The sequence below is a fragment of the Copadichromis virginalis genome, linkage group LG11 (assembly GCF_057382275.1).
Source record: "Copadichromis virginalis isolate Kocher_CV1m ecotype Utaka linkage group LG11, C_Virginalis_male_GT1.1, whole genome shotgun sequence".
NCBI lineage: Eukaryota > Metazoa > Chordata > Actinopteri > Cichliformes > Cichlidae > Copadichromis > Copadichromis virginalis.
In genome coordinates this window covers 11,398,818-11,420,987 of record NC_140628.1, presented here as the reverse complement: position 1 = coordinate 11,420,987, position 22,170 = coordinate 11,398,818, and the positions used below count along the sequence as shown (strand labels likewise).

Here is a 22,170-nt window from a genome sequence, read left to right as displayed (position 1 = left end):
GAGCAGTTGAGAATAGTATTCTTTACTAAATGAAGAGTGTAGGATTGTGTTAGAAAAGTACTTTTAGGGTTCATTTTTTCCATTTAAATAAATCATATTAAACTGTTGAAATCACTTCAGAAGTTTTGGAACTTCTTGGAAAGTTTTCTGGAAACGGTTTCTGGGATTTTCCTTGCTAACTGGCTTCATTCTCCTCTTTCACTACGTGTTTGTTGCGAGAGAAAAACACAAACTTAAAAAAATGTATATTAACATTTTTCTGGTTAATTTCAGAATATGAAGACTGAACCAAAAGGTTCATGACCATAAAACCAAAACAACAAGCTGCTCATTGTCTGAATAATGATCAGTGTGTTGCAACTCTTTTATTACACACAGTAGCACTGTTTTCTCTTCATTATTAATGTTGTAATGCTTGTTGCAGGCAGCAGTGTGTGATATTTCCTTACAGCAGAGTTAGCAATTCTGTTTCAGCCATCATTTGCTCTCACTGGTGATACAGGGAGCAGTTTTGGATTTAAATAGATACTTTTAAGTTTGTGTACCTGAAGCAGTTCTAAAGCTTGCTGGCAAATCCTTTTATACAGTGGTGCGATAATGCAGTGCAGATGGTAACTGTCACCAGCACTGAAATATCCCTCATCATCTTTACAAGCACAGTCACCACTACCACATAAAAACCAGCAGTGCAATAACACAACACAGATGTTCATGCAAAACTGCTGTTACCATCACTACATGTATTATCAAGGTTAACAGCAGACTTGTGCTGCTGTTTTTGCACAATAAAAGTTGTTTAAAATAGTTTTGTCCAATCCTGCATCTGTAATATTCTGATAAAGAAAAAAAATAAGCAGAATGTATTACAGGAGTGTGAAGTGGGTGAGCCAGTGGCCAAGGGTTTACTGGCTTTTCTGGCCATCAAGTACACATGACACACACAGACCCACAAGGTGGATACAGTACCATCCATGCTGTTGCGGCTGCTAATGCTAATGAAACAAAAAAAGTGATTAAGCACGTTTTCAGTGTCAGCAGTTTTCAGCAGTAGTAGTGACTCATTGTCAAAAATAGCCTCTAGCCTGACCACATGCATAACCAAAGCTTGGAGTCATAAACCCAAACAGGGATGTGACTGTATATAGAAAACACCTACAAAATCTGGACTCGCCTGACAGGACAGGAAAGCTTTAACAGTATTTCTCTCAAGTCGCAATATTGCATACCATCTTATTTTAAAAGAAAAAGCTTCCTGCTCTCCAGTGAATAAGGTGCCCTGGAGACAGTGCAGTTGGTTGATTGACTGAACACAGAAAACATCATAGTTCACTCTTTCACATAACATCATTTTCCACTTTGGAAAAGTTTCTAGTGTTATGAGCCACAAGTTTAAAGTCTGTTTATTTAGCTGGTTCTGCATCTGTTTTTTATCTGTCTGCTGTCTTTTGACCAGAGGGATTAGACACCTGCTTTATAAAGAGCCGCCCCCATATCTCATCCTGCATTCGGATCTTTTTCCACCTTTTTTTTCTTGTCTTGGCTTAAACACTTCTTCTGTTGAGAGACAGTTCTCTCTCTTGTAGTGAAACCAATCTTTCTTTGGTTAGCCAGATCACAGCCACAGATCACCTTTCCTCCCCTATTTCTTTTCTCACTCTTATCCTGCCAATCTTTTTCAATAATCCATTAGTTCATCCGTTTCTCTTACGCTGACACCTCTGTTTCCGTCCCCCACTCACTACAATGCCAAAGGTCAATGGGATAACTAGTATCTTGTCTTCAGTGGATTGACTTTATTTTAAATGAATTTATATTACATTAAGCTGACAGGCAGAAGATTTTTTTTTAATTTATTTTTTTAAGGAAAAATTACAGTTTTGTGATTAATTTTGTGATTGACTAATTTTTGCATCAAAAATTCTTTATTTCTATTATTATTATTGTTAATAGTAGTAGTATTAGTATTATTCATTCACTAGTGCCAACTAATGCACTAATGTTATGGGTGGTTTCTTGGCGCCTGTTATTAAAACTAGAAAAAGAGAAAAAGTAAAAGATTGTTACCATATTTCTCCTAAATGTACTTTTCTAATGTAAAGTCTGTTTCACAGCCAAGATCAATCAATCCTAAATAAAGTTTAGCTTCTCCTCACTCTGGATCCTCAGTACTCACCTTCTGTTGAAAGCTGTTTTTTTTTAAATAATACAACAGATGATTTTGTATTATTTTATGGTAAAAGGTAAATGCATGGATTCTTGTATAGTTATGCATAAAAAGTGGTAATGCTTTAAAACCCTATAGGAGCACAAACTGTACGATGGGGATTTCATGCGTATTGTTTTCCTGAAAGCAGCCCGAGGCCTTAATGTTGAAGTGTTTTTAGTGTATAAAAGTAAAACCTCAGTTAAACATTAGACTGTATATTTCTCCTCTTAGTTATAGCTGAAATCCCCCTCTAGCTCTCTCATGTGCTTGTCAGTGGTTTTCTGTGTGTGCGCACGCTGCTTCGATTGATGCTTTGGCTCCTCTTGAGAAGCTCCAGGGCCTCGCTGTCTGCCAGTGTCTTCCTAAAAGCATGCACACATGCTCACACACACATTCATTCAGATCTTCCTTCTTGCCTTTTGTCTCTGTTTATTTTTGTAGCCTCACCTGTATGCTCTTCAGCTCGGTTGTCTTTTGTTTGATGTCAGAACTAATGGAGTTTATGTAATAAAAGGTCACACTGAGCATACCTTTGATATACAAAACATAGTCAGTGTCCATTATCTCATTAAAACCTGAAATACAAATGGTCAGCAGCATCCTCAATATTAACAGTTATAATAAATACCTTTCAGATAAACTTAGGTGCAGTGTGACCCGTTAGACTGACAGACGGGCAGTGAACGAATGAGTGAATGATGCAATTACTCAGGCATTTGGTTCCATACACCTCCCAGCATGGAGCTGGCCGTCGCCAATGGCTGAAGCCCAGATTTCATCACCACACTGATTTAAGTCCTTTCAGATTACAGCCACACCTTTTTACAGGCTGAAATAAATAAACTGATTGACCTATTTTACATTATGGATACATATTGTAGCAAACAACACTTTGCAGTAACAAATGAGCATCAAAATTAGTGTAAGATTAATTTAGTGTCTTACAGTTGGTAGCCTTCTACCCTGTTAAAACTTACCAAACCTCCCTATATAACAATAACAGCTACTGGAGTCTGTTGCTTTGTTTTATTTGAGAAACATGTCATTAGCTGAGCTGATTTCTTCTGCTGTATTTATGTCAGTTATGCTAATTTCTTCTTTAAAAGTCAGTTCACATCAAAGTAAGCGCTGAATATAAATTGGGGGGCGGGGTGTTTTTACACAGCACCTTGAGTGAGAGAGTTGCTATTGTGTGTTTATTGTGGATTTAGTAACCACAAGCACTACGAAACCAAATGCGCGCGCGCACACACACACACTGCATACTGTAGTCAGACAGTAGACAGACAGTCTGCTTATCCTCTCCCTCCTCTCATCTCTGAGCCAAGCCTCAGGAACACAGCGCCCACCTGGAATAGTCTGGCCCTGCTCTCTGGCCTACCCTCAGGCACTGTATGTGTTTGTGTGAAAGCAAGCAGCAGAGGAAAACTGCACTCGGTATGAAGCAGAAGGCATTTGTATGCACAGGTTTTCAATCTCATTTAAAAGAATCTGTTTCTGTCCTTTTAAGGCCTGTGAAGGCAAGTCGCTCTGAGTTGCTCTCTTGAAGCAGAAATAAAACATTCAGATGCAAGACTGCTCTAGGTTTCTCTAGCCCTAATGTTTTGATAGACTGTCTTTTGAATGATGATTCAGTATATTTTGTGTTCTGTTTAAGCTGCAAGAGAGCCATACTCATTTCAAACAGTTTAAAAAGTACATTTGAAGTTGTGCAAAGCAGGGAAAAGCCACAAGAAGTTGAACAGTATGTGTCATATGTAGTTGTTTTATTTTACTTCCAGTGGACTTGACTGAAAACTGAGATGCAAGTATTTGTGATGAAAAACATGTAACACCAAATATGACTTTAAAACAAGTTCGTCTGTGTGAGTCGGTGTTGGAAGATTAAATTACTGCAACCTGACTTATTAACTGTGACACAGACACTTTTAAGCAGGACTCATTAGATTAGAGTTAGCGCATTACACCAATTTATTCCTAATATTCTTCTTCTGTCTTTTCTTTTTCGGTTGTTATAATTGTTCTTCTTAATACCAACCAGCATATTCTTCAACAGTATGGTAACACTAGACTGTAATAACTTGTAGTTCAGCACGATCTGCACTAAAGCTAAACCAATGGATTTCAGAGCCCGATATTGCCCGATATCAGGTATATGGTAATCCATTGGTGTTTGTATTTATAACGATGATAATTAAAAATGTATAAAGTGAAATAGGGAATGGCAAAACAAGCTTGACGATGTTTGAGTGTTAAAGTTGCATAGTTTATCCAGAGAAGGGTGTCTTGCAAATCCCTTTTTGGCAGCACACATATTTGGAAATCCACAAGCCCAACACCCAGCTGATCCGAGCAGCGTCAGACAGGGTGTGGGTTTAAAAAAACAACTATCTTAGTGAAGTTTAGATAAAAATGTTTATGCTTGTGTGTCTGGAAGAAAAAATATATTGGCTGATATATAGGATTATTCTCTATTTAAAAAAAAAATAAAAATCTGTATTGTTTACGAACGATGACGATACAGATATTTAAAAATCTTGTATCTGCGGTATCTGTGTCGCTGTCACTTCTCATTAGTACAAGGTCATGCCATTGGATGATATTAAAATTTTAATGGGACATCTGTTCTCTTCTTTTAGGTGGAACACTCCTTTAATTATCTGGAGATCCAGGGAATTGCTTGCAACAAGCCAACGCAGGTACAGAAAAATATGAAAGAAAAAAGCTTCACACTACAGTCATTCTCATGTTAAGAGTAAGAACAAAGTTGAAGCTGTCCAGCTATTCCTTTAAATTGTGTTTCCATTTTGTGTTGTTGTTAAAGTGCATCATCTGTGTTATATCTGTAACCTGTCCAGATGCTGTTTAAAGCATTACGATTAAAAAAATGAAGCATTGAATAGTCAGTGAGACAATAGGCACATAAACACACATGCCTAAACTTTTATATGTCAGGTTTTAATATTGTTTTGTTTCTGTGTGTGCTCATGATGTTTTAATCATCAGCATATATTGTACTAATACACTAAATCTGGTGAAAAGACTTTTTATCCTATTTAGGGACACTTCAGCAGGATGAAAAAATAAAATAGACAAATCTAAAACTATGGCAGGAAAACGTCTTAAATGCTGGTATGATCTGTAGAAACTCATTAATTCACGGCTAACCAGAACGGAACATCTGTGCCAAGCTGCCAGTCAGCAGGATTTATCCATAAAATATGATAATCCAGCACTAACCACCCTGTTCCTGGAGCTGAACCTCTGTCCCACTCGTCTGAGAGATGTCAGTCCTCTTAATATCTTGACCGATGGTCTCCCATGTATCAGCAAAGATTATGTAAATTTTGGCCGGTAGAAGAGGCTCTGATCTGCATTTGCATAATTGTAGTGAATGCTGAAATGGTCAGCCAGTCTTGGTTAATACTATTAAATCATTACATGCAGAGATGTGGGATAGAACTGTTGTTACGTAGATAGATGGGTTTTTACATTTTTTTCACTTTAATTATTTTCAGTAGATTCCAGGGAGGTGTTTAAAAAAAAAAAAAAAGTCAAATATGGATTAAAATGAACAGAATAAGACACATGCATGCAAAAACACACAATACATCAATGTTGAATCCTAACATTAACTGATTATCAGTCAGTTATATCTGATTAAACCAGACCGAAGGAGAAAGTAAAAATGTGTCGGTCCCTTAACTAAATGGGTGCACTTGTGATTGACTTGCAGTGAAGGTGGAATCATTAATTGTTGTGATAACTAATTAAGATTATGTCCGTTAAGCTGTCCATAGAATATGAGCGCGGCTCATTTTCGTTGAAGTTGCCCTCCACAGACGAGGTAAATGAGGTGGTGGCTCACATAGGAAACTGTATGCAGAGGATATGTCCAGGTCTGCCCCCTAGGTGAGTTCAGTGTGTGTGTGTGTGTGTGTGTGTGTGTGTGTGTGTGTGTGTGTGTGTGTGTGTGTGTGTGTGTAAAATGTACAGTATTCACCTGTCTCGTCAGTATGGCTGTGTATTGCAGTGCAGATGTGAGTGTCTTTCATAGATTTGTTGAACAGGAAGCAAAAATAGAAATGCAGAAATGAATATGGACGTAAACCATAAACTTCTATAACCTTTGAACAGTACAGTGTTTGAGCTCATCGTGAGGCTGACCATCATTAAATGTGATTGTATTTTATTTAACCCTTTAAAGCCCGAGCTACTGGCAGAAAATTCTATTTTATAGAAAATTGAGTATTTATTAAACTTTGTGACAAATAGAAAAAAATGTACATTTGCATATGAGTTTTAATTTGTATCAATTCTGCTACAACTGGGTGTGTGTGTGTGTGTATCAAATAAGATACAACAGGCATTAAAGGGTTAATACTGCCTTTTGTTATATTTTAAGCAGTTAGATGTTAGTTGTTTTTTTTTTTAAATTTAAGATCACATAGTTTATTTTTAAATTCCTGCTGTACCATGTAGTGCATAACAGCTGCCTCATCGCTTGCTTACAAAATGTCTGTAGAAAAGTAAGGCTTTGCAAAAGCAGTTCAGTATTGCTTGTTTCAAAAAGAATGAAACTGTTAGTTTGAAACTCTCACCAGCTGCAGTTTTCATAATATATTTTCATTTGACTTCTTTTCTCAGTAAAGTGATGAAGAAGCTTTGCATGGAGCCTCCAGACAGGCTCTCTTCTCTGCAGACTCTGTGGGAGAACAATAAACCTGCTGAACCTGGACCCTGTGGTATGAACCTGTGACTACTGCGTGCATCTGCACACAGTACTGTGCAAAACTCTTCAGCCACCCGTTATTTCTTTATATTTTACTTCCACGGAGCCAGACTTGCAGCCTGTCACAGAAACCCACATGTCTCTCCAGTTATTAAATCTATGAAAAATGCCAAAGATAAAAGTTTTACAGTCATAAAACAGCATTTCTTGACCAACAAGGTGATTCTTAAAGAGCTAACTTGGTGTATGTCAGTAATGTGAGATCTAACAGTGTGCAGTGTGTCCTTAAAAACTGAGTAAACTTGAAAAGTGGAGGACAAAAGAAGTAGCAATGTAATTTCCTTAAGAAAAAAGGAAGATATCCCCCAAAAAAACTTAACACAGGATTTGACAGATTTATCTGGCTCTTTAGATGATCTATCTACTGTTCACTGAAGCCTCATCATCTCTTAGTGGAAGGTTGGATATCAAGAAGCCATTCTTAAGGAAGGAAAACTGTGAGAAAAAGCTGAGATATGCCAAATTGCACAAGAACTGGACTAAAAATCAGTGGCAACAGGTCTGTTTGAGTGATTTAGGGTTAAATCATCCTCAGTGTGTACAGAGTAGGTCAGGAGAGAGGTACAACAGAGTGTGTCTACAGGAATCTGTAAAACACGTTATGTTTGAATGTTTTGGGGATGCATTTCAACCAATGGTGTTGGAAATCTGGTCAAAAATTGTTGGAATCATGAACACAGAAATGTGTCATCCGATTTCTATCCATCATGTAATGCTATCTGGTAAGCATCTAAATGCCTTATATACTGTATTTCCATGAATGTTTTCACAGATTTCAATAAATCAATATCAATATATCTACATTACATTTTCTTAACAAAAGCAGGACATGAAGAATGGCTCAAGACTTTTCCAAACAGCTCTCTCTATATATTCTAAATGATGTGTTGCTGCTGTAGTAAGTTTACATGGTCTGTGCAGTGTTGCAAATAATCACGTTTCCAAAATCCTCCTTTCACATGTCTACTTTGTTCTGTTTTCTCTTTTCGTATTTGATGGTCTCCGTCTCTGTGTAGGTGGGTTTTCTCAGATGTACCGATGTGTTTGTGACTGGTTGGGGATGCCTTACAGAGAAGAGGTGCAGTGGGTAAGCATTGTTTATATTCTTTTGTGCAGTTGCACAGATCACATTGACAGATTCTTCTTCATCTAAGCCTCACCGCTGTAGGCTGGATCCATAAACATGCAACAACTTTTGATAAGGCCCAACAGCACTGACACATATATAGAGCCTTATTTCTTGACGCCTTCGTGCTCTTGCTCTTTTTCTCCTACATGAAACAAATCTTTTACTCTCCCAGTGCAATTGCTTTGTTTCTAGAGTCAAGATTAATTAATCGTTTCCTTTCCAGGATGTAGACACTATATATTTAACGCAAGACACCAGAGAACTTAATTTGCAGGACTTCAGTCATCTGGAGAACAGGTGAGTGCCGGCAAAGATCTTTAAATATTACCACCAGTGCAATTTAAAAACTACCATCAAAGTCATCACTGAGTCTGAGATGGTATTGATGAGAGAGATAAAAAAAGATTTTATGGCTGCTCTGACTTTTTCTCTTCTGCATTTGTCCTCCTCCTCCTCAGGGATCTGGTAGCTATAATAGCAGTCCTGGAGTTTAACCAGTGGTTCACCAAGGTCTCTACTAAGGATTACAAGCTGGTTAGTACTTCTCATATTTGAAAATCTGGCTAACACTATGCAAGCTAAAGTCTGAGCACTCCAAAGAAGATTTAATATTCAGTTCTTTGTTAACACTGTGTTAAGAGCTCTGTGGTCATGTCAGAGGATGTAGTTTGCTGAGAGAGTGCTGCTCATCACCAAGCATATTAACAAAGGTAGTTCTTATAGCAGCGCTAGTCTCTTCCATTCTCATTCCTTTAGTTTGTATATGAATGTAGCTTATATCTTCATTGTGCTGGATAAAAGGTATGCGCTGTTAGTGTTTTCCCACAGAACCAGATTTAATCCTATCCCAGGTGTAAGTAGGTAAGAAAGCCGCCCTGCTGTATTTCTTTGGTTGGGTAAACCTGCTGCTCACCGCCTCGCCTCATTGCTACAACTGCGGTACGTTAGTTTCTGCTTTGTATGAGTCGGTATTTGTCGGTAAGGGCTTAGAGTTTGCCTCCATTTGTGATTTATGTCTCAAGTGATAACAGAAAGCGGTTAATTAGAGCAAAAGATGGAGATTTATTCTGTTTTATTGTGGGTCTAAAACTGTGTTGAGAGTGTTATCATGTCACGTTTGGCATATTTTAAATTATGCTAAAGAGCAGAGCTGATTTTCCTTACTATTTTGTGAAAGTTAAAAAAGGGGCACCTAACACTGTTGTTGCATCACATAGATTTCAGTTGTGTAATGTCTGTTTCTTTCTATATTGCATATTTCGATTTTTCCTTCTCTTTGTAAATTCCCTCTAATGTAAGCAGCTTTTCCTCTACCTTTTGCTTATGGTATATAGGGGTGTATGCACAGAATACTTTCCCCTTTGTTTCCTCCATCTCCCCCACCACTCTGTTGACTGACGATCAGTCCAATGTTTTCGTGTGATAAGACTCCTAATCCGTACTAGACAAAGGGGCTCAATGTCTTGGGCTGTTGCCCCCCTGCAGCACTCCATTACCAACTCTGCGTCTCGAGGCTTCGCTCAGTCTCACCAATTACCACACGCAGCTTCCTCAGTCCGAGCAATTATCTCACGCTTCCGTCATGGACAATTTCTTTCGTGCTGAATTTTAAAATCCTGTCCCTTGTGATGCCGTGTTTAAACTTGGGCACAAATGTTCACGCAGGTACATGTGCTAATGTTTGCCCTTCTATTTGAGATTAGTGTGTGGTTATGATGATACGTAAGGCTTTTGTCTTAGTGCTATTCAATTGTGTGTGCTGCTTGAGTGTTGTTGTTTTTTTGGCAGTGTTTGAATTGTATTCTGTGGCTTTACAACCCAGTCCTCTTTGAGTGCTTTAAGGGGGAAAAAATCCTCTTTTCCCAATGTGTGCATATTTGTATAGAGATACTGGGGAAGCTGGAGAAACAAGAGCTGCGAGGATGTGATCTGGAGCGTGATTATTTCTGATTCCCGTTCCAATGGAAATAATAGGAAGTCTGACAGAACAATAAGAGAGGAAGAGAGTGTGAGAGAAGGCGATGACAGCCAGCAGAGCAGTGGGACAGAAACATGAAGGTCGGGGGGAAAGGTCAGTGGACAAAATGAAAGTGAGAAATGCCAGATGAGTAAGGAAACGTGGCAGAAAGCATCACAAGGAGTAATCGTGTTTAACAATTACACCAGAAGAGGGGAACTAAACATTTTAGCTTGTGAAAGTAGACAGAATGAGGCCAGTTGATGCACAAAAAGTTCAACGAGAGGTTGACACTCAAGCTGGTCTGCTTTGTGTTTAACGTTCAGCCGTAGCGTTACTTTAAGAAATACCCTGTGGATCACCGAGAACAAAAACAGTTGATAAGGAGATGTAAAACATTAAATCCACGCGCCTCAAGCCTTAAACTTCAGTCTTGCATCTCTATCGTATAGATAAGGATAAGCAATATCAGTGCAGCAGACTGAGTAATAAAACAAATACAGACACAAACACTCACAGGCAGCAGGCTATCACAGTGAGGGATTTCGCTGCTCATCCTCAGTTCATTCAGGCTGTTTGTCTAGTGGTCTAATCAAGATGCTGAGCCCAGCAATGAGAGAGGAGTAGAGGAGAGGATGGCAGAGGGATAACCCTTTAATGAAGCCATGATAGCGCGGTGTGCATGCGTGCACGCACATGTGTGAAAGCGTGGGACAATTTAGCAGAGTGCAGGGTCAGAACACCACAGCGTGACAAGGTTGTTATTTAATGAGTGGTTAATGGTACAATACACATGCTGACAGTGTCGCCCTGCTGTCCCCAACAGTGTTATTGTGGCTGCTGTGGAAAAGACAAGACTTCTTTGTGTGCCCTCTGCCTCTCTGCTCGCTCCCCTGTTTTTCTCCATTTCATCCATCACTACCCTGGTATCGCTCTTTTTAAAAAAATATAGCATGTGTCATCCACGGTGGCCTCCATCCTTCTTATTCTTTTCTTTAACACTCATAGTTTCGATGAGTAAACATGTGAACAAGTGAACAACAGTCCCTTTCTTCCGAGTTTTCCTGATACTGTCTCCTTCTCTTTCCATCATCACTCTCTCCTTTCTCTCCTCCACACTCTAGAGGCCCGCGTTGGACAATACAGGCACTGTTTTGGCCACACTGAGGTTGCTGGCTAACAGAAACAGCCCCTCACTGAAGAAATGTCAGCTACTGTGATTAATAACAACATACTGGCCCTTCTATCATAACGAAAGTTTTTGAGTTTTTCGGTACAGATTATTGGAAGATATATCTGTAGCAATGCTAACTGAATATGTCTGGTGCATGATTTCTGTGTATGTATGACGCAGCACACAGTGAAGTGGGTCAGTGAGCATCTAGGTAGGGCATGGACATTCAGCTGTTGAATCTTTAATTTTGTCTAAATACGAGTGCTTTTCGTCCCTCTGTTGTGTCTCCTGTGGTGTTCAGACCACAGAAGCGAGAACTATTTTTCTCCCTCTTAAGGTGTCCAGAGTCTGAACTCCCCAGTCTCTCCCTTGTCATGCCTAAATGGTCTTTAAGTAGAAGAATTCACTTGTATACTGTTGGGTTTTAATTAGCATAAATAGACTGCTTTCTGGAGAGAGCAGTTGAGAACGAACACTTGCAAAAGTACATTTCTTTATTGTTCCTGTGACCTTCAGTATCGAAGTTTTGCTGTTCCAGATAAATCATGTTCTAAGCCTTGGAGCTTGTTCAGTTTATTTGCATATTTTTATGCTGTGAACAGCTTTGAGTGTGACCCATCATTTTCTGTCCATTCACACTTTTCGTGTGCATCATTCACGAATCTTTAGGAAAGAATATATTATTCTTAGTATTTTGCTAGAAAAATCAGAAACGGGCAGTGCTTTGAGCTTGAAAGTCAATGTTTCCAGATCACCTTTAATCTTCAACACAGCCTGAACTCTTATAGAGAAGCTGTCCTGTAATTTCTTTAAGTCATCTTCAGAAATGGTTCTTTAGGCTTCTTGAGGGACATTCAAAGCTCTTCTTCTTCTTGGATGTTTGCTGCCTTTTGTTCTTTTCTCTGCCAAGATGATCCTCCATACAGTCTGTAGAGATGATGATTTGAACCAAAATTGTACTAACACATAAAAATATAATGACTTTTGCACCGCTGTTACCAAAATGCTTTGACATATGTTCGTCTTCAGTCTGCAGATGTGTGTGAGCAGATCCTTCGGGTGGTGTCTCGATCCAGTCGACTGGAGGAGTTGGTCCTGGACAATGCAGGACTCAAAACGTAAGAAAATACGAAATGTTAATGTCAAAGACAATTAAAAGGTAGCTAGGACAGTACACATATGTAATCATTAGCACACTTTCAAATCTCAGAACTCCAAGGTCGCTTAATAACAGATTAAAATGAGTTTAATGAATTGAAAATATAGGGAGAATTATGATGTGACTCTCTGATTTTGAAAGCTTTTTCTTTTTTTTGCTATTGAATGAAAAAATTTTGACGAAAACTATTTATTTTGAAAATCCAAGGTTTGCATCCAGAATGAATACAGCTAAAAATGCTACCTCACATTATGGGAGGTGATTTACCCTTTTCAATCTACCCTTTTAATCTCTTAGTCAAAAGTGTCTGTGCTATATGGAAGTGCAATATTAATTCTGTGGAGTGACCTTTTATATTGACAGGTCGGACATTACTTGGGTCAGATTTATGATTTCGTGTAATTTAGTTTTATACCTGCTTGATATAATAGTAATAAAGCCCATTTTTAATGAGTGTCACAGCAAGAGAAAACTGTTAATGTGTTTGAAGCATTGTCATACACAGACTCAGGTTCAAGCTATGGGAAGACCGAGACCTACATACGGAAAACTGCAGCAACATTGCAGAGGGTACCGGGATGTTAATTTGATTTAGCTTCCGTCAGATCTGTGAAGGAAATGGCTGTGCATCACATTACTGGATCCAGTTTTGTTAATCTATTTAGTGTTGAAATGGGAGCTTTGCCAGGCTGTTCCAGTGTATTCGCTTCTTTAAAAATATTGGATAGCTTTTTTAGCAGTCCCAATCTAATATTTCAGTTCACTTTCTGTAAGCTTTTCTTTCCTGCTACTGTAAAAGCAACATCAAAGGTGCTGAAGCATTCTGAAGGTCTTTGTTTGGTGCTTACATTGTTTATAGACCTGTAATGAATACATCCTTTCACAATCTACAGCGATTTTGCCCAGAAGCTAGCTGCTGCTCTGGCCCACAACCCCAGCTCAGGACTCACCACTATTAATCTTGCCAACAACCCACTGGAGGACAGAGGTAAAAATGCTCAGATCTAGTTTAATGTATTTCTCTGTGATCTTCTTCTTTCTCCTCTCTAAAAGCTGTGTTTCACCTCTGCTCTGTAATATTAAAATACAATTTTCACAGGTTACAAATGGTTACAGCATTCTTTTAAATATAGTAATATATCACGTAATTGCATTGGCTCTGGTACTGGAATCAGGAGGCGGGGAAGCTGTACAGTTAGAATGACTAGAAATGGCAAACAAATCCAAACAGATAGAAAACAAATAAAGCGACATGCAGGTAGAGTGAAAGGACAGCTCTATAGTACAAACACCACAGCCTGACACAGCCAGAGTTAGTGATGATACAGACGGTTTATGTTCCATTGTGATTGTGCAGTTAGTGCAGCATTTTAATATTTCATCAGCTCTGTCCTAAGGCCTCTCAGTCTATCCAGGACACATGAATTAAAGATGCATTCCACCAAATATTCATACAGATGCTTGTAAACATGCAACAGATGTCTGGGGCTCACCAGTCTCTAGTTTATTTGTCATCATGTAAAATTTATTACAAATATTTGGTGAATATGCCCTTCATAGGCATATATATGTATATAAATCTATCATTTCATTTTTGCCATACTATACCTTAAAATAAATAATAATATTAAAAATAAAAGGTGGCTCATTCTGATAACTGTAACTATATTGTCATATAAACTAAGCAGTTTTTTTTTCTTTTTATTGCCATGTGGTGTAATGCTTTCTTTTTCAGGTAACAAATACCCAAGCATTCATGGACAGTTAAGATAGACCTGTGTTGAATAAATTCTTCTCTCGTTGCAGGTGTTTCCTCCCTGGGTGCTCAGTTTGCCAAACTCCGTTTGGGGCTCAAGCATTTAAACTTTTCCAAAACCTCACTCTCACCCAAAGGTATGTGCTGTTTTCCCTTGGTGTTTGCGTCTGTAGAGTTGTTAAATGTTAAAGCGATCCGTGGATCCACTTGCAAGATTGTAGCAAAAGTAACAGATTGGTTAAAAGGACATATGATACAAATATCGTGCTGTAATCACTTGGTTTTTTTTCCGTTTTTGTATGCATTTACATGCACCCCTACAGAAAGATGCACTTAATTTCCTCCACTAATGTGATCACACCCACTGTTGGGATGCTAATGAGACTTAATTATCACACTATTAACACTCTTATAGAGAGATGCATGGAAAGGGAAGAAATTGTAAACAGTGTTCATGTTTTCATTTGCATAAATGCTATTCTCTAAATCACTTTCCTTCAGTCTGTAGCCCAAAGTCCTTCCTTTAATAAATAGTGCCAAGAGGCTGATTGTATTTAAGGCTATTCTAGATTGAAATTTCTCTGTCAGCAGTTACTTGCAGCCTATTTTTTTCTTGGTTATCATCCAAAATAAACTATTCAGCACCGTGCTGGTCTATAGGAATTCATTGTAAACCTGCTTTTTTTCAGGCAATCAATAAAAAGCTATCATATTCCACATGCTGAGTTAGTAAGGCTGCTTAAACTGAGCTCTGCCTTGCTGAAGGTTCAATCCATAATTTGTGACTCCATGCCAAGAGCAAAAGCTGCAGATTGGGGACATTTACTCTTTTTTTTTTTTTTCTTTTTTTTTTGTTTGGGTTTTTTAAAACAGCTTTGCTGCAGCACATAATTCAGCAATTTGCTCATTTGATATTTTGAATGTCCTTTTTCTTACTCTCATTTGTCTTTAATCTCATTCTTTTTCATCTCTTCATCAAAGCATTTATTTGACAGTCACGCCTTGATTTACAGGCTGACACAGTCAGTTAGGACTTCATAGTATTAAAGTGTCAGAGTACCATGTCAGCCATGCGATGTGATGTGACACAGGTCAGTGGTTGCGTGCACAGTGTGTCAATAATAAGCTGTGGAAATGCAGGCGTGCATAGACATGCATTCCACATGCATTTTAACTCTGGCAAACACACACTGGTTGCATAAAGATTAGTTTTTGTGGGGCTTTTTCAGTATATTTATTGCAAGATATCTTTTTCAATATATTTATTAAGTCGGTAATATCGCCTTTACTGTGTTTATTTTGATAGGTTTTTATTGGAATTGTGGATTGCATTTACAGAACTGTGTGGAGGCCTACTCGTTTCATTTTCCATGCGCTCACTCGACGTTCTGAGCCCGTTTTTTCCGGTCTTCTCCCACTGCTCATTTCCTGCCATTTCCTTCAATATACTGTCAAAACATCAAGTGGAGATTTGAGGGCTATGATAACGCTGACAGTGCTTGTTTTGTGTGTGTTTGTGTTATAGGGGTGAATAGCCTTTGCCAGTCACTGAGTGCCAACCCGTCCATCCCCAGCAGCCTAGTCCATCTGGACCTCTCAGGGAACATGCTCCGAGGAGACGACATGCAGGTACTGAACATAAACTGTGGCCGTATGGGGGGAAAAAAAATGTCAGTTTTGTGTAAATCATTTATCTTTGATTATCTTTGAATATTAATAGTATATTAGAAATTTAAAGAAAATTTCATTAGTGTCTGAAGGGGCATTCATTTGCTTAATTAGCCAGAGTAGAGCAGTCTTCATCAATTTGTATCGCTAACCCAACTTGTCTGCAAACACCTGCAAACTCCTCTACAACCAGAAAGGAAACCATTTACCTTCAAAGTAAAAGCAGTGCACTTTTGAAATGTGTGAAATGCAATCACAGTGAGGTTCTCGACTGAGTTCAGTTTGCGACTGCCAGCCACCTTAAGCAAACACATGCTAACCGATCAGGAACACTTTTCCATAACAACGGTGGTTTTCAAGGGGTCACTGACTGAGTTCTTAGTAAAAAGTAAAGACAAACACATACACATTATTTAAATGTGTTGCACCACTGACAGATGAGAAAGGAATAGTTTGGTATTTCTTGCATTCTTGCTTGGATTTGATTACAAACGTAGTTTAAAAATCAGTGATTTAATACCTGGTGCTAATAAAATTCACAATTCCTGGCTGTTCATGTCAGTGTTAATGTGTTAAGTTGCAGTGTTGTAACAGTTATTGCCTCTGGTCAATGTTCCTGTGTGCTCGTGGGTGTCAGTGCTAAAGCTGGGGTCGAGCGGTGTACAGAGCAAAGGCATTGCGAATAGAAAATTAGTTTTCTGTCTCGCAACTCTTTCTTCCACATGGGTTTGCAATATTAGGGTCAGAAGTGGGATTGATGCTTAGCCTGAAAATTGGATAGAGCAAGATCCAGATTCTCGAAAGAGCTATAGAGCAGAACTTCTGGCATCTGGAAAACCTGGCACTAAAGCAAGCTGAGCGGGCCAGTGATGCGAATTTTCCGTCCCACCCTGTTGGCTGCAGTGCACTGCAGCTCATCACTTAGTGATCGAGAGGACAAGTGAAACTCTGCCACATTCCTTCAAATCCAACAAAAATGGGTTGAAATCAGATTTATGAATGCTCTGCATCCACCAGCAGACACATAAATATGGTGACACTCTGTTCCCACACTAGGTTGTTCTTATGCTTTATTTTTTAGCACTTCTACCACTTCCTCGGCCAGCCAAACAGCCTGGCAACCCTTGACCTCTCCAACACTGATTGCTTATTGGACCAGGTGAGTGAGTCAAAATGAAACTGGACAAAGGAGCTAAATAGATAAATAGTTAAAGAGATGTCTGCTTCATTATTATACCGTAGTGATTCGCATTTTTGGTAAACAGACCACACAAACCTGCAGAGTTACTTTCTGCAAACGAGCAACGTTTAATTAGAGTGAAATACTCGCTATTAATGTCTGTGTTTCAGGCAGTGTAACCCACTCAATCTGTGTTGCTGTTGAGTATATGTAAAGTGGTGTAATACTGTATGTGAAGTATTGATGTGGGTCTAAGAGCCAAACACAGTTTATTGATTAGTTTGAGGTGTAGCCAGCTGTCATCCAAAGAAATTATTGATTCTCTTGCAAGTCATATTTTTTTCTCTCCTGTGTACCAATAAATCTAAATATATTCATGCATCTCAAAAACAGCTGCAATGAAAACTATTGCAACTGATTGATCTTTTTATTATGTGTGTTCCAGGTTTGCTCAGCACTGCTGCGGGGCTCAGTTGAACACCTCTCTGTTCTCAACGTGTCAAAGAGCGTCTTCCCTCACAGGTAAAAAAAAAAAAAAAAAAAAATACAAATCTGGGTTTTACTAACTCAGACCTGATGAGGAGGAAGTCATTTCTAATGTACTGTATTCTGTATTAGATGCTCTGTCATTGAAGAGCAAATGTGTATGATTTTATGAAAGTACTGCACATGCTACAACTGAAGGTGTATAAACAAATGCCCAATAGACCAAAACTTCAATGTTCTTTAGTTTCATCTTTAATGATGGTTTTCAATCACAGCTTTACAGCATCAGCACCATTGTTATCCCTAACCTGTAAAAGGCTGATGGGACATTGCTGTAACCCTGCCGGGTGGGCAGGCAACATGGACAGCCAAGTTTGTGAATGGAAGAACTCGAGAACAAGGCAACGTAGGATTTTGAAATTCACAACTTAGAGGTGTATCTATTAAAACTCTTGGAAAAGTTTAGGTCAAGTTTCCTCTGAAGAGCTTGTGAATGTGATAACTCCAGAAGGAGGTAAACTAGGGTTTTCAGATTGATGAAATTGGTGCAACTACCAGGAGGCTGAGGATAACACTCAGTTGTTTGTTTGTTTTTTGTTATTACTAACAATCAGTATTACTGATTGTATTGAATTTGGGGTTAACTTTGTGTGTGATGGTTAGCTCTGTTTCCTCATACAAGAAGCTTTCTGGTTGGATGTAGCTGCTTCTGTGTGGAGTTGTTGTTCTTCCTCTGGATCCACGTTTCTGCCTCTTCCTGCTTTCAGTGTTTGTTAGCCCTGGAACTGCTTCTTATTCAATATAAACCCCCTATGACTGTCTGTGCGTGGATGTGCAGTGGATGGGTGGACTAAATTATGTTTTGTTCCAGTTGAAACTGGTGGCATGTGTGTAGTTTTTTAACAGCTGCATCTTTTTGTGAAATAATAATGAGGTAATCATGATTAACTTGCTTGGATAGAAAATATATAGTAGGGTAGTAATTTTTGTTTTCCATGATGTGATAGTGGAAGATGGGCTTTGACCTGGAAGAGTCTCTCATTGCTGTTAATACAGCACCCACTGAGGCTAATGTTTGATTCTCCTTTCTGTCTTTATGTATAGGAGTACTGGCTGAATCAGTCTTTTATTTATAAGGGTCTGTATGTTGATGTGTGACACCTGCTGGTAGTCAAGTGTCATCACATCTATGTGAGTTCAAATTCTGTGAATTTGCACTTGATTGTTGAGATTTTGTGACTGGCAGATGGGTGAGTGGTGGAGCTTTTTCCCCCAGTGTGTCTCAAAGGAGTCGAGGACTTTATCAAAAGAAGAGATGGAGGGGAGTGAGGATTGGGTAAGCAGAGTAAGGTAAAGAGGACCTGACTATAGCATGTGGAAGAAGATGGAGGCTAGTGAAGTGTAAGGAAGAGCTGAGCAACTAAGCACTTCCAACTAAGAGTTGCAGTATATGTGGGACCCATCTGTGCTGCTTGATTGGTAGAGCTACAACTCCTTATCTGAAACATCAGATAAAGTTGGTCATGAGATTTTAGAGTAGTACAATCTTAATGTTGTCATGAATGTCTTCTGCATTACTGATCCTTTTGCTGGTACCACAAAAAAGCGAGGAAGCAAGCTTGTAGACTTAGTGAAATTCTATCCGATGTTGACTCTATGTAGTGTCATTATTTCATCCTTATTCTCTTTTTGTTTCTGTAGGAAAGGCAAAGACGTGCCCCCGTCCTTCAAGCATTTCTTCAGTAGTGCCGCATCTCTCACCTCCATCAACGTGTCAGGAACCAAGCTGCCACCAGAGGCTGTGAAGTGAGACAGCGATTCATTCACTTTTAATGTGTCTGAGGGCCTCCTTCCAAATTCTCAGAGCCCATTTTGAAGCATAGATACCATTTAAATGCCGCTTGTCTCGTCAGCCCTACAATGACTAACTCTGAGTTTATTGTTTTCACTGAAAGTAGTATTACATGAATTATATAAAAAATATAGAATTTGAATGAAGGCCATCTGGTCTTACTTTCTCCTTACTTTTAAAATTATCTCATTTTTCATGTTTTGAATTATAAATATGTATTTTTAACTGGAAATAATGTCATTACTGTAGAGCGCTCCTACTTGGTCTGGCCAGTAACCCAAGTGTGAAGGATGTCTCTCTAGACCTCAGCTGCTGTGAGGTAAGACGCAGAGAGTGCAGTGCGTGCAGGGCAAGTAGGGAACTGGGAACTTTCATGGCACATTTGCAAAAATAATATATTTAATATTTAAATAACCATTTATTTACTAACCAATGAGACAAGTGATATTTAGCTGTAGTTTTGTTTCTGTAAGTGTGCTTCCAAGCTATCATTTAAGAGCGCTTTTTTAAATACTACTAAAAAAAAAAGCGCAAAAAGATGATACTCGTCCAATGCAATCGGCTTTTTAGGATCCACTCAAAAACCATTTGACAGGCTAATGATGCTGCAAAGAGGCTGCATAATGGAGTACTCGGCAGACAACAGGGAGGGATAAAAGGCGGAGAGAGGAACAGTGAGAGGGAAGGGTGAAGTTTGAGTTGGGGATTTGGGATGTGGGGTCAGTTTCCAGCTGTAGTTGTTCTGCCGTAACTCTCAAACACACACATCAGCCTTCACCTTCCCCTGCTCCAAAAAGAGAAAAGACAGCTCTCTGCAGATTTATCTTGATCGCTAAAGATAGCTCATAACAGATTACCCAGGAAATCCGAATCCAGATCCCCACAGAAACCTTCCCAAACCAAAGCTTTTTTGGGGGGAAATGACGCAAGCGTCCCTTTTCGATGCCTTAATGAACCGTTTGGTTGTCTGAGTGCGATCGCAGCATGCAAAATAAGGACTCCCCGCTGAGTGTGTTGCATGTGCAAATGCGTGTCTTTGATAAGTGAGTGTGTGGCCAGAAGAATGCTCATTAAGCATCTGTGTGTTTTGTTGTTGGTAATTGCTGGCTTGCTTTTGACATGCTGTTCTCTCCCTCTAATGCTTCTGTAAGCTTGGCCATTGTGTAAGTACTAATGTGCTCACTCTTAATAATTAACACGTCATTTTTCCTTTTTTCATGTGCACGTTTGGCTTTTTTTTTTTTCCTGCTGATCTTATGCTTAGTGGAGCTTTTTTCCCCTCAACATTTTGCATTAATTAAAAGCTACAGTTGCTCTGAATGATCTGTGCAGCTATTTTAAAGAATGTGCATTAAGTCATAGTAAATTGGATGTGTGTTACTTGAAATAATCCTATGCAGATGTTTTGCATTTTGTAATAAAGGAAATTTTAGGAGGTGCACAGAAGCTTACATTTTTGTTGTGTACTTGAATATATAGTTGAATTTTTTATGAAGCATTCAATCCTTTGTGGAAGTACTGTGACCTTTTGTGTTCATATTTTCCAGTCACAGTGCAGGATTTGTTTGTTTCAGATGCTTGGCGGTAAAATGAACATATTACCACAGTTTGTTTTCCTGTGCTTTCAGCTGCGGTCTGGAGGATCTCAGATCCTTGAAGGTTGTATTGCTGAGATCCCAAACATCTCCAGCCTGGATATCTCTGACAACGGTGAGATGCTGGTGATCATGCTTATTGTAATCTGTATTTACTAATCTCAAAGCAGAGGTGTATTACAGTACAACATATACCTTTCATTTTCAGGATTAGACTCAGAGTTGTCCACTCTGCTTGTTTGGTTGGCCAAGAACCGGTCTATCAGACACCTCTCTCTGGGCAAGAACTTCAACAACATCAAATCCAAGTAAGGATGCAGCAAAGGAGGAGGTGGTGTTGAGCTGTTGTGCACAGCTTGGAGCTTCCGCTGAAGTCAAAGGGAAGGCCGGGATTGAGTTTTGCTCTATATTGTTAAGGTTCAAAATATTGGGGATGGAGACAAGAGAAAAAACCACAATAACAACACTGGTCTGGCCGGGTTGAGTCAAACGATGATTTAATGATCACACACGTGGGAGATGGACACTGATGCAGACAGCCTCAAAATCTCAAAATGGTGGAGCATTGCTCAAACTTTTATAGCCTCTGGTGCCTCCACCTTATCATAAAAAGCCTAAACATTCACATGCTCTCTCTCACACAGCGCCTAAGCTACGACCTTGGCTCCCTGTTTATCTGCTCCTGCTGAAATGGGGCAGAAAACTCCAGCACACTCTGTTCTCTTCTACTCAGACAAATTAGACAATAACCTTCTGCGAACAGTATTTCTTATAACTCAGCAATATAATGCATCATAAAACAATATCATTCATTCACAACAAGTCAGCAATTTAATGTAATGCAAATCAGTTTAACTAATGCAATAGTTATCAGCTTCTTCTAATTCAGGAGAATAATGCAAACTAAAACTACATAATAATTCACAATCTTTAATTAGGGGTATAACATGGCATAAAATAAAATCATAATTTTACAATTCCCCCTGATGAGGTCATTAGAATAATGACCTCACAAACACCCTGTAGCCCAGTGTGGCTGGGTTCATCTCTTCTCACTCCTGAGGTCCTTTGTCCCCCTGAGGGGCGAACCATATGTGGGATGACCTCTGTGTTTGCGCAAGTCAGGTGCAAGACAAACTATTACTACAAGGATAGCAGGTCCAGATGACACTCCCCTGTTCTCCCACAGCTTTATTTGGTGTTCCCTTATACCATT

The 22,170-nt window shown here is 39.0% G+C and overlaps 1 protein-coding gene across 1 annotated transcript in view; it reads left to right on the top strand.

Annotated features, from left to right (window-relative positions):
• Positions 1–22,170, top strand: part of LOC146698144 (F-actin-uncapping protein LRRC16A-like) — an 85,153-nt gene that overhangs the window by 25,660 nt on the left and 37,323 nt on the right. Inside the window, exons 4-19 of the mRNA XM_085473155.1 lie at positions 4,846–4,905; positions 5,997–6,118; positions 6,854–6,951; positions 8,015–8,085; positions 8,351–8,424; positions 8,586–8,661; positions 12,288–12,376; positions 13,311–13,405; positions 14,224–14,310; positions 15,699–15,802; positions 16,923–17,000; positions 17,467–17,543; positions 19,209–19,313; positions 19,609–19,678; positions 20,988–21,069; positions 21,163–21,262. Of these exons, the coding sequence (XP_085329281.1) occupies positions 4,846–4,905; positions 5,997–6,118; positions 6,854–6,951; positions 8,015–8,085; positions 8,351–8,424; positions 8,586–8,661; positions 12,288–12,376; positions 13,311–13,405; positions 14,224–14,310; positions 15,699–15,802; positions 16,923–17,000; positions 17,467–17,543; positions 19,209–19,313; positions 19,609–19,678; positions 20,988–21,069; positions 21,163–21,262 (1,388 nt within the window). The remainder of the gene's footprint in view (positions 1–4,845; positions 4,906–5,996; positions 6,119–6,853; positions 6,952–8,014; positions 8,086–8,350; positions 8,425–8,585; positions 8,662–12,287; positions 12,377–13,310; positions 13,406–14,223; positions 14,311–15,698; positions 15,803–16,922; positions 17,001–17,466; positions 17,544–19,208; positions 19,314–19,608; positions 19,679–20,987; positions 21,070–21,162; positions 21,263–22,170) is intronic.